We start from the raw sequence: 12,582 nt of genomic DNA, 5'->3' as shown, positions 1-12,582 counted from the left end.
AGCATCCATATGGGCACTGGTTCGAGTCCTGGCTGTTCCACTTCTGACCCAGTTTCTGCTATGGACTGGGAAAGCAGTAGAAGATGGCCCAAGTTCTTGGGTCCCTGCACCCGCAAGGGAGACCCAGAAGAAACTCCTGTATCCTAGCTTCATATTAGCTCAGCTCCAGTTGTTGCGGCCACTTGGGGAATGAACCAGTGGATGGAAGATAGCTCTCTCTCTATCTCTGCATCTCCGTCTGCCTCTGCCTCTGCCTCTCTGTAACTCTGCCTTTCAAATAAATAAATAAATCTTTTTAAAAAAGAATTAAATGAGAAAATCCATGCAAAGTACTTAGCACAACCATGGCACACACCAAGAACTCAAATTATAGTTACTACTGTCACCATCACTACCATCATGAAAATAATTATTCCATATTCTTAGGAATCTGTTCAAGGTATAAGACATTATTTTCATAGACATGTAAAGTCTTATAGCTGTACTGTGTTAAACATGACAGTTTCAAATATTTATTTGTGCTATTAAATTATTGATGGCAGCATTGTGTTCACGTACTTTACCCACGCAATACTTACTGTGCCAGACTCAGGTGAGCAATCTCACTTGATTATAAGAAGGCTGACAATGAAAGAAAGAAGGAGAGTCAGGACAAGATGAAGAGTTCAGAGAGAGGCAAAACCCCAAGCAGAAAGGGAAGTAGAGTCTGCAGAAAGTCCAATCCAGGTCAAAGTAGTAGGATAGGTTGTCTCGATATCAGAAGGGAAAAGTAAGCCAGGGCAGCTCCTTCATGAGATCTAAAACTAAAGAGAAAAATGGATTCAAATGCTGGCCAATCACAGGTATCTTGAAGAAGTCAGAAGAGAGGTTAGGAGAGAAAAGGAGAAAGCAGTGGACAAAGAGCAAGATTTCATTTAATGCATCATTTTTTTAATAGTTCAAATATTGTTTTTTTAAAGATTTATTTATTTATTTGAAAGCCAGAGTTACACAGAGAGAGAAAGAGTCAGAGAGATAGAAAGAGAGGTCTTCCATCCGCTGGTTCACTCAGATGGCCAGAGCTGTGCCAATCCGAAGCCAGGAGCCAGAAGTTTCCTCTGGGTCTCCTACGTGGGTGCAGGGACCCAAGAACTTGGGCCATCTTCTACTGCTTTCCCAGGCCATAGCAGAGAGCTCGATCAGAAGTGGAGCAGCCAGGACTGGAACTGAAACCCATATGGAATGCGTGCATTGCAGGCGGCGGCTTTATCTGCTATGCCACAGCGCCGGCCCCCATTTAATTCATCCTACATGTCTGCTCTCTCATAGCCACCTTTTCACTTGAAAGCTAAAAATAATGGACAATAACTATGCATGTTTTTAAAATATTAACCTCTCAAGTAAAGTCACTACCAGCAATGACAGCATCCCATATGGGTGCCGGTTTGAGTCCCAGCTGCTCCACTTCCGATCCAGCTCCCTGCTAATGCGCCTGGGAAAGCAACTGAAGATGGCCCAAGTGCTTGGGCCCTGCCACCCACGTGGGAGACATGGCTCCTGGCTTCCCCCTGGCCTAGCTCCTACCATTGCAGCCATTTGAGGAATAAACCAGCAGATGGAAGATATCTCTCTCTCTCTCTGTAACTCTGCCTTTCAGATACATAATGAATCTTTAAATAAAAAAACTTCTCTGACACAGTAACAATGAAAGGCCAGTTGGAAGGTACCTTATGCTTCCAATCCGTACGTCCCCTCTGTTTCCAAAGTACAAACTTGTGCTATTTAAGAGCAGCTTCTTGGAGAATTCAGGCCTATCTATGAGCTGACCACAAAGAAAGAAAGAAAAGTAATGGAGAATGCCAGAAGCGCTGTAGCTGGGGCACACAGTGGATACAGTCAATTGCAATGCCAAGCAAGATGGCTCAGATTGGTAGACAAGCTTTAAAGGATACTAAAAGCTTGGCAACCTTCAAAAGCTTTACTTTCTTCCTGCCTGGGGTTGGGGAAACAGCTTGCTTAGTGGGAAGAAACCATAGCCCAGGGCAAATCCGCTGGGTAGATTCATCAAAGAGATGGCTGAGACAGAACAGATTTTTCCTTTCTATATAGAAATGACTCAAGTCCTTGTTTATTCAAGTTATATCCTCCATTGAAGAGAGATGAGTGATGGGGAGGAGGGATGACAATAATTCACTTCCGTGTTGGTCAACCCACGCCCTCCTGTCCCTCCTCTCTCTGTTCAGTTACTCAGACATACGCACAATGTCCAGAAGGTGGCCAGCATGCTTTGTCCTATTCTGTCTTCATTCTGCCATCTTAAATAAACCCAACAACACAATGACTCTTTCTCATTTCACTTTAGTTTTTTTTAGAAAAGGAGTGTACTTTATTGCTTAAGAATAGAGCTTTTGAGTCACATTGCATGTGTCCAAATCTTGACTCTGCTGAATAGCAATCTGTGTGACCCTGAACAAGTTACTGAAGTGCTCTGTGACTCTGTTTTACTGTCTGTAAAAATGGGAATAATAATCATATTACTAACTTTTCAAAGTTCTTGTAAGGATTAAAGTGGCGAATGCAGAACAGTTCTTGTTAGTGAGTACATTATTGTACTAACAGCTAACTAACAGTCAACTTAACTAACAGTACCATTATTGTCATTTTGCAAATGGCCTAACATTCTTCTTTCAATGCAAACCTTTTATTCACTATTACATTAAGAGGTTCAAACTAAAACATAAAGAGAATTAGGACTTTTAGAGAAATATAATTGTTTTATGAAAAACATCTTCTTCTCAGGCTAGAAAGACTTTCCGGGGCTTTGAAGAAATGTATTTTAAGGAAGAATAATTTTATGAGTGCATGTTTCTGTATATATGAGGAATCATCTTTCTTTTATATGTGTCATGTACTGGGTGATGGGACAGAGATACAAACCTCAGCCATTCTCCCTCAGTGCCCAAAAGATAGATAAACACTGCAATGTATTCCTTGCCCTTGAATCTCAGTTGGGTCTCACATGCTATTGCCTTCACACCCCATTCTACATTCTTTTCCAGGTTCCCAAACCACCCCCCTCAGTTCCAGGAATTTACCTCCACCTGTTATTTCTAACCCACCCCCATCCCTAGCACTCCTAAAAGGCCCCTGAGGGTCCAGGCCTTCCACCACATGTTCCATCAAAGTGCATGCCAGCTGTCAGGCATCCACCTCTACAAATTTATTTTCTCTGAATAAATTCTGTCTGGCTAGAGATTTGTATACTGCCTCCTCTCTATTCTGCACCTCTTTTCCTAACACTGGGGAATAATTTTCAGTGGATAAATAGACAGATTTTATATTTTAGTAACCTATTTCTTCTCAAGAATTTTCAAAACTTGTGACTTGCCATTTTTACTCTGTTCTAAATGTCAAAATTCAGAAATGCAAAAAGTAAGGAGGCTTTGGCACATGGTTCTCTTCCATATCCTGTTTCTTGCAATCTTAAGGATGCTGAAAGCTGTAAATATGCCGACACATGAAGAAAATAATCAAGTCAGTAGATTACTCCAATTCCTTTTATAGTTTGATGATTACTTATTTCATTTTTAATGAAGGTAGCCTAGGGTATTTTTTCTGGATTTCACTAGACTATGAAATTCTCCTTCATCAAGCTAAAAAGAGAAGGTTGCCTAAATAGTTGTCTATGTACTTCCATATTTGTTATTGTGTTGTACAGCATGAATGAAATATAATCCTCAGTCAGCTTGGACCTGGTTCAATCTCATGGTTCATTTCACTCACTGGGTAAAATCAGGACATCATCTCCAGGGCCTGGAACGCTGTGATTGTGTCCTCCCCAGCCCTCTTCTATGTCTTGCCATGTTTCGGGGTTGGACCACCTTAAAGCTGATTCAGGAACAGATGTAGAAGCTAAAAAAATAAAATAGCAATTGTAAAAATGACTATTGGCTAATTATGGAAAATTCCAAATTCTGTCCTTATTTTAGGATGCTGATAATATCTTAACCTCCCAATATAACTGCCTTTTAATATTTTATGTTACTACAAAATATATGGTTAGCTAGGGATCAAGTAATTATCCAATCCTTAGATTACCTCCATTTCTAGGAAAAATAAATTCCCCTCTCATCATAAAATGTTTGGGGCTTATTATAAATATTACATATGCTTATCACAGAATATTTGGAAAATGAAAATAAAGCATTTGTAATTGTCCATAATCTTAATACACAGCAATAATAACCATCAACCTTTGTGTTTCCACCCAGCATCTCTCAGCATTTTTACATAATCATCATAGCCAGTTCTTATTTTGGCAACCAGTTCTTATTTTCACTCAGCCTAGTCATTTTTCCTATACATTTCCTAAAATCATTAAACCCCTTGTAAATATAATTTTTAATATAATTTTAGTGGCTACATAATATTCCATCATATAAAAATCCATAATTTACTTAATCTCTAACATCTTGCATTTAGGTTCCTTCCACTTGCTTTTTAATATAAATAACATTATATTAACTATCTCCACACAAATCTGCCAGTAATCCTGACCATCTTCTTAAAATAGGTTCCTTAGTGAAATGACTGACTCAAAAGATATGATCTTCTCACAGCTCTTAACACTTATTCAAGACAGGGTAATAATCCTGGGATTTCATAGGATAGGAACATACAGAGAGATCATATGTTCCAACTGTTTTTGTTGATTCTGCCTCTGACGACCAAATGACATTTTCTTTTAAATCATTCCACTGGCATGTCCAACAGAGAACTGAAAAATAAGTCTGACTGTCTCCAGTGTGGACTGATTAGCCTCCCATGACACAAAGCACCATACTGAGTTAGACCCACTTACACTATTTTTGGGATGTATTCACTCATACAGAGAGAAAAGGACAGAAAGACTGTCTCCAAACGGTAGGATGAAAAAACTTCTTCTTATCATAGGGCAAGGTGTTTCATTCTTTACCTGCCATTTTCACAAGCATAGACAGTGAACACTTTCTCTAAACAAAAAGGGGTGGGGGTGAGAGTGCCCACTTGCTGCCAAGGAGTTCTTATTGTCATCTGTAATTTACTCAATCTCTAACATCTCACATTTAGGTTCCTTCCACATGCTTTTTAATATAAATAACATTGTATTAACTATCTCCACACAAATACTGGGAGGACAAATAATATGTGCAGGCACTGAGGACAGTTCTTTTTAAACATACTCTACCAGCAAAGGAAGTCAGACAGGGAGAAGCTTCCTGAAACAGGTACTCACACTTTATGTGAATTAAGTTGCCTACAATTTCCACTTGAACACATGTATATATCATTTCTGGTACTTGAATAGGACTGCTTCCAGAACCTCCATGCACATACCAGAATCTGAGGCCACTCTATCCTTCATATAAAACAGTGGTATTTGTGTGTAGCCCATGCACATCCTCCCAATTACTTTAAATCACCTCTGGATTACTTATCTTACCTAATGCAATGTAAATTCTATGCACATGGTTTTATACCACATCATTTAAGAGGGAATGAAAACAAAGGCCTATAAAAGTTTATTTTATTTATTTAAAATGCAGAGTGACAGAGAGGAAGAGAGAAAGAGATCTTCCACTCCGCCAAATTGCTGTGATGCCCAGAGCTGGGCCAGGCCAAAACCAGGATCTAGGAACTCCATTCTGGTCTTCCACATTCTGGTCTCTCAAGCACTTGTCTATCTTTCACTGCCTTCTCAGGTGAATTAGCAAGGAGCTGGATAGGAAGTAGATTAGCCAAGACTCATATGCGTGCTCTGATACGGAATGCAAGCATAGTAGATGGTGGCTTAATCCAGTGTGTCACAATGCCAGTCCCTCTGTAAATGTTTGTGCAGATGAAATTTTTTTTCAAATATTTTTGATCTGCAGCTGGTTGTATCCATGGATGTGGAAACCTCAAATACTATTTAAAGGGTTAGAGTGAGGGTATAGCAAGGGGTTTGTACTGCATACACAGGGAAGTGTATAAGTAAAGGAAAGAAGTAAAAGATCAAGTGGAGGAACTATATAAAGTTGGTGTTTTGCTTAACCACAGAGTTAGAAAGAGGTATGCAATGTGGCTGGAGAAATAATCAGAGGGCTGAGCCTGAAGGCAAATAAACGTGGGAATGCCAAGGATTTCCAGTCTACTAAGATAGAAGTTGACAAATTCAGTTTGGGTTACCTTTGAAGTCTCCAGGTAGAGATACACAGGAAGCAGTGAATGAATATGAACACAGAGAGCTCTAAGTAGAGAGAGATTTTGGAATAATCCACTTATAGGTTGTATTTAAAACTCTGAGATGGTTGTGATAGGTCCAGAGGATTACAAGGTGAAAAAAGAAAATGTCTAATGTTAGTACCATGGAGAAATCTCAGTTATTTTCTCTACCAGAACAAATTTCTCCAATAGTCATGGTCTAATTGGAGCCTCAGGACAATGTAAAAGAATATAGATTATGGTCAAGCAGAAATTGTAAGCAATTTAATTAGTACAAAATATACCATGCACCATGGGATTAAGGCAATGTCTTGAGATAAGTCTCACTCAGAAAGAGGTTTATAAATAAATCCTTATAAAACACCAACACTATAAGACCTTTCTAAGTTTTCTCAAATTTTTCCTCTTTCACAGTTAATGGCCAAAATATCCAGGCATGGATAGGGGCAGCTGTTGAGGTCAATACAATAAAAGCTCCACAGGGCCAAGTAGAGTATTTCCAGATATTTCAAACGAGCAATGTCTAGCTTTTCCAAACCTCACACCGAGCTTCAAAAACCTCTCATCTCTTCAACGATGTATCACAGATGGTAGAAACAAACATTTCCTTACTTTTGCTATCTTCACTCTTGTTTATAGGAGAATTGAAGCTGTCTTTAACTAAACAGACTAGACCTTAAGATAACTATTCTAATGGCAGAATAGCAAGCACAAACTTGATTATACTATATCACCTAGCCTTCAGATAACAAAACCTAAAGCAGAATGAAACATGTTTCACTCTTCTGACAAAATTATTAGATGTCTATACAATTAACATCAAGTTTCCATATGAGTGTAATTGACATTGAAAGTTAAGGAGAAGAAAGAGGTTTACTAGAGTTAGAGAGGCAAGAGTGAGATTTAGCACATATCTTTCATTGGAGGCACATAAAACATATTATGTACAGAAAGCATAAGTAGCCTTGTTAATAGCTTGTTCTATCAAGATTAGAAATTGGAAGTAACTACTGAATTTAGCAATCGTGACATGGGAGATCAAGATCAGCATGGTCCCAAGTGAGTGGTTGGGGTGGAAACCATGTTACAGTGAACTGAAGCAAGCACTTAGAGGTGAGGACGGGAAGATATGGATCAGATCATCTAAAAATCTTACTGAGGAATGGACAGCTTTGTGATTTGAGACATGCAGCCTTTGATCTGTTTTCCCAGTCTTTGGAAAATTAATCCTATTTTGAAACTAGATTCCATGCATTTTGATCAGGATCAACCTTAGCAATGAGGTTTCACCCTGTTTCCCTGTACAAATTTGTTAATCAATGACAAGCTCTAAGATGGTCTTGAATTTGATCACTGAATCAGACATCGGCTTCTTCACCCACTCCAGCATTTTATGGCTCTGCATCAAAAAAAAGTCTGTGAAGAAGTTTGTGGGAGAGATACTGGTATTTATAATTTGCTCTGTGTGTGTGTGTGTGTGTGTGTGTGTGTGACAGGGATACACTAACTAGAAGCACACAGCAAAGAAAGAATGATTAGTTACACAAGAAAAACAGTTGTTTCTGAAGGGACAAAGTGCAGAACATTCTGGGAGGGATGTACTGACATTAAACAAGAGAAGGATGCCTGATTCTCAGAGACCAAACGAAAAGACACAAATTTAGGGTTGTGAGTAAAGGTTTGGCAAAGTTAGGAAGAGAACTACTGATGCTCTGAATGTTCTCATGGGAGTGTGAACAATATTTGCCATTGGGCCCCTTGAAAAATAACATGGTTGAGGAGCAGACTTTTCAAAATAGTTTTCTCTTGCCTCACAGTGAAAAGAGAATTGCTTCACATACACACAGCCCTTCCATATTTTATTAAAAAAAAAAAAAAGACCTGTGGACACTGAGAGGAGGCCAATAAAGTCACAATGTTGGAGGAGCATAAAAGACTTCCATTGAGGTCTTCAGAAATATGGAATGAATCTTGACCCAAATCAGCCTAAGTTCTCATGCTAAACTCACTAAGCATCCACACAACTTAAACCCCCACCACCTCCTCTAGCTATCTCCAACTTTGTCCCATATGTACCCATATTTCTGCTGCCTCTGAAGTTTGTGGACCACAATGTCTCCACCACGACTAGCACAATATTGTATTTAGAATACGCTCTCAATTAACTGAGTGAACTGAGATGATCTGTTTAGCAAAATACCAAAATTGCATAATAGTATTGAATCTTTGAGTCAACATATAGATTGAGTTTCACTAATCCTCCCATTCTTGTTTTTGGCAAAGAATTTTTGACATTGCTTTTGATATTTTATAGATATTGTTTTAAGCAAAGCTTATACTTAAATTTAAATTTTGACATTAATGTACATACCCCACATAAGAGGAATCAGGTAATGTCTTGGAACCATACTATTTATTATATATCACTCAATCTTGTGACTAATGATAATACACTAATTCTGTATACCCTTGTGTTTTTTGAATAGGTTCCAGTCCAAAACTATACTTGATTATCTAGGAAAGTTGGCTATAGAGTTTAATCTAGCTATAAATTAGTACGCCCTAAAAGATGATTTCATCTGATTATAGGATTCATGGTGTCACAGAGCACTGGGTTCAGTTGAGACTCTGGAATTCTTTTAAGATGTATTTATTGATTCGAAAGGCAGAGAACAAGAGTCTCTCTCTCTCTCTCTCTCTCTCTCTCTCTCTCTCACACACACACACACACACACACACACACACAGAGGGAGGGAAGGAGGGAGGGAGGGAGGGACAGAGACAGACAGGGAGAGAGAGAATCTTCCATCTTCTGGATCACTATCCAAATGGCTACAACAGCCAGAGCTGGACCAAGCTGAACCAAGATCCAAGAGCTTCATCTAGACCTCCCATATGCATTTCTGGACCCAAGCACTTGGGCCATCTTTCCCTACCTTCCCTGGCACATTATCAGGGAGCTGGATCAGAGTGGAGCAGACGTGACACAAACTGGAACCCGTATGGGAAGCTGGCATCAAAGACAGCAACTTAACCTGCTCTTATACAATGCTGGCCCCTAACACCCTTGAATCCTTACCTAGGCTTTACCATTGACCATGAACATGGCTAAGTAAAAGTAAATTACTTAATCTCGAGGCTGCTATGTCCCTATTTGTAAGAATGAGGCATTTGGACAGGAGGCACTTCAAAATTTCTTAACTTGTTAAAATTCTATAACTTTATAAAGCATTGGCTTTCTATTTACTTACATGCTTTATTTTTTTTAACTTTTATTTACTGAATATAAATTTCCAAAGTACAGAATATGGATTACAATGGCTTCCCCCCATAACGTCCCTCCAACCCGCAACCCTCCCCTTATCCACTCCCTCTCCCCTTCCATTCACATCAAGATTGATTTTCGATTCTCTTTATATACAGAAGATCAGTTTAGCATACATTAAGTAAAGATTTCAACAGTTTGCTCCCACACAGAAACATAAAGTGAAAAATACTGTTTGAGTACTAGTTATAGCATTAATTCTCAATGTACAGCACACTAAGGACAAAGATCCTACATGAGGAGTAAGTGCACAGTGACTCCTGTTGTTGACTTAACAAATTGACACTCTTGTTTACGGCCTCAGTAATCACCCTAGGCTCTTGTCATGAGCTGCCAAGGCTATGGAAGCCCCCTGAGTTCACTGACTCTGATAATTTTTAGACAAGGCCATGGTCAAAGTGGAAGTTCTCTCCTCCCTTCAGAGAAAGGTACCTCCTTCTTTGATGACCCATTCTTTCCACTGGGATCTCACTCGTGGAGATCTTTCATTTAGGTCCCCCCCCCCAAGAGTGTCTTGGCTTTCCATGCCTGAAATACTCTCATGGGCATTTCAGCCAGATCCGCATGCCTTAAGGGCTGATTATGAGGCCAGAGTGCTGTTAGGACATTTGCCATTCTATGGGTCTGCTGTGTATCTCACTTCCCATGTTTACTTACATGCTTTAATTAACAGGCTAAGTGAAGCATCTCCCAAATAAACTAACCCCTTCTGGAAAGCCCTAGATGCTGGTCAGTCACGTTATCCTTTCCAAGAGTATTTAACACAAAAATCTTCATGCTAAATGCTGACATGCCACCCTGACAACCAAAGCTGGCTGAACCTGAAGGGGCCACTAATATACATGGCCAAGAATCCACAGAGGCATCTGGCATGGTAGCATCACCAACAGGTATGTCCTTTACAAAACTGGGACTGACCCAGCCTATCAAATCTTCTCTAGGGTGATCTGAACACAGGAATTTCAGAAAAGAGAGAAAGATGGAATACTATTCTTTGGTAATGTTATTGATTATTTGATTAATGATTTATTGACATCCCCAACAGACCACAGTATTCCCATGAAGTCAAGGACTATTCTATCATGCTCATTTTTATATCCTCCTTATAACTTGCATGAGAGACACTCAATGAACAGGAGATTTTAAGACTCTTAAAGAAAAGGAGGGATTAGGGACTGGGGACATAAACAATAAAATGAAAACAAAACTCAAAAGCTGTGGTGAAAGTAACCTTGAACCAGACTCTTCACAGTCCAATAAGCAGGGTTGGTACAATAAGTACATCTAGTTTACAGCTATAGTATAGTGACTTTGCTTCATTTATTAATTTAAATGGAGGAATTCAATCATTTTCTGATTAGCATAGGCTCTACTCTGACATAACACAAAAATATTACTGAAAATGAAGAAAGACTTTTTCTTTGAAAATATTTATCTCTCCTGTAAATGCAAAAATTGACTCAAGATAAACAAAAGTGAACGCTGAAATACATTACAAGATGCTCATGTTTAGTCTTTGAGAATTTGGCTTTTTTGAGTCAAAAAGATTTCATACAACCATCTGACTTTGGAGAGAGGGTTTGTTTATCCTGATTTCTTGAAATTACCAGGAACAATTAAAGTTTAGAGGTACCCTGAATTTTTCTTTCCATGTGGAGGGGGCCTAATAGCCCATCTGTAGATCTGGAGTCCTGTGTGCACATATGGTCCATAATTTATGAAATGTGCTTATTTACATGTTTCAATTCTTACTTTCCATTGTTTTGAAAAATAAATGGACCCTTATATCTTTCTTTGACGTGCAGACACATATTTTAGTTCCAGGAGTGACACAATAAGGAGTTGTTAGGCATGAAAGCTTTTGGGAGGATACCTGATTATTTATAAACAAAATCAGGAGGAGGAATTCCTGCAACTACTGGAGTACATTCTGCTGTACCAGCACTTCTATTTATTGCATTAATACTCACCTGCAATGGTTGGAGGCATGCCTTCCCTCACTTGTAGAATTACTTGAATTTGGCCTTTACCTGAAACTGAATACAAACAACCACAAGTTAGGAGTGATGTAAAAAAATTAACTGAATACTAATGATATTTACCTATGACAGAGATGACGTTATATTAAATTCTGCCCAAGCTAACTATATTTTCAAAACAAAAACATAAAGTCCTTGTTAGTTAATATGACAATTGATTCCCAACATTTGATTTTGACTGCTTTTATTCAATTAAACTTAATTGCAATGAGGTCTCCAAGAGAATTGATACATAAATAATTAGAAGAAAAAAACTTTAGCCATATGTTCTTCAGAGGCCAACGGTGTCCAGCAGGGTGTACCTTATATCCTATTTCCTCCCCATCATTTTGTAGGCTCAGCTCTTAGAATTCATGTTTTTTCCACCAATAGAGTTCACATCACCCATGAAATGTATTTTCTTTACCTTTATCCAAATTGTCCTTTTAATGAAGGCTTCTCTCTACCCCCCTTTCTCCTCCCATCTTCCAAACCAACTGAGCACATTTAAAAGGCCTGGGGTTCATTAATTTTAAGTGTTCAATAAATTAGTGGAAATAATCAAAAGGCCTGATTCTTTCTGATAATGACAATTTGATGTCAGTATAAACCAGTAGATTAAGCTGGGAACATATGCTCCTTTGCCAAGAGAAGCTGCTATAATTAAGTAGCGAATGCATCTACAAGGTGCTCTCACGCCTGATTAATTAGTAATCAGGTGCGGGAACTTCATTTTTCCTGTAACACCTTTATCGGTTAATTACTTTTCTGTCTTATCAGATGTCATATCAGCCCACACCTCCCACCACTGGAGGGCCCAATACTGCTGAAGACTGCAGCCTCAGGCCCTTGACCAAACTCATATTCTCCATTTTTGTTTTCCTGGGATCTTAAACCTGTTCCAACATTGTAAATGGAATAGGCCTAATATTGTTCTTTCTAATTACAAAACATGAGTCTCAGGACATTACAAAGAAAATAATCCACAAAGAGATCCATGAAGAGACCTCTCCATTG

At 38.8% G+C, this 12,582-nt stretch overlaps 1 protein-coding gene across 31 annotated transcripts in view; it reads right to left on the bottom strand.

Annotated features, from left to right (window-relative positions):
• Positions 1–12,582, bottom strand: part of PKHD1 (PKHD1 ciliary IPT domain containing fibrocystin/polyductin) — a 524,425-nt gene that overhangs the window by 236,007 nt on the left and 275,836 nt on the right. For 27 of the 31 annotated variants that reach the window (XR_016234007.1, XR_016234005.1, XR_016234006.1 and 24 more), the window contains 2 exons: positions 11,518–11,583; positions 3,763–3,891 (listed from right to left, as the gene is read on the bottom strand). Coding sequence is in view for 21 of the 31 variants with exons in the window: in XM_089333174.1 (XP_089189300.1) it covers positions 3,763–3,891; positions 11,518–11,583 (195 nt within the window). In the remaining 10 variants the exon portion in view is untranslated. Of the gene's footprint in view, positions 1–485; positions 804–3,762; positions 3,892–11,517; positions 11,584–12,582 lie in introns of those variants that run through there. The other 4 variants (XR_016234013.1, XM_089333190.1, XR_016234011.1 and 1 more) reach the window with 3 other exon arrangements.

This window comes from Oryctolagus cuniculus, chromosome 5, assembly GCF_051225735.1.
Source record: "Oryctolagus cuniculus isolate XC-2025 breed Fujian yellow rabbit chromosome 5, ASM5122573v1, whole genome shotgun sequence".
In the NCBI taxonomy this organism is placed as follows: Eukaryota; Metazoa; Chordata; class Mammalia; order Lagomorpha; family Leporidae; genus Oryctolagus; species Oryctolagus cuniculus.
This window is presented reverse-complemented; position numbering and strand designations above follow the sequence as displayed.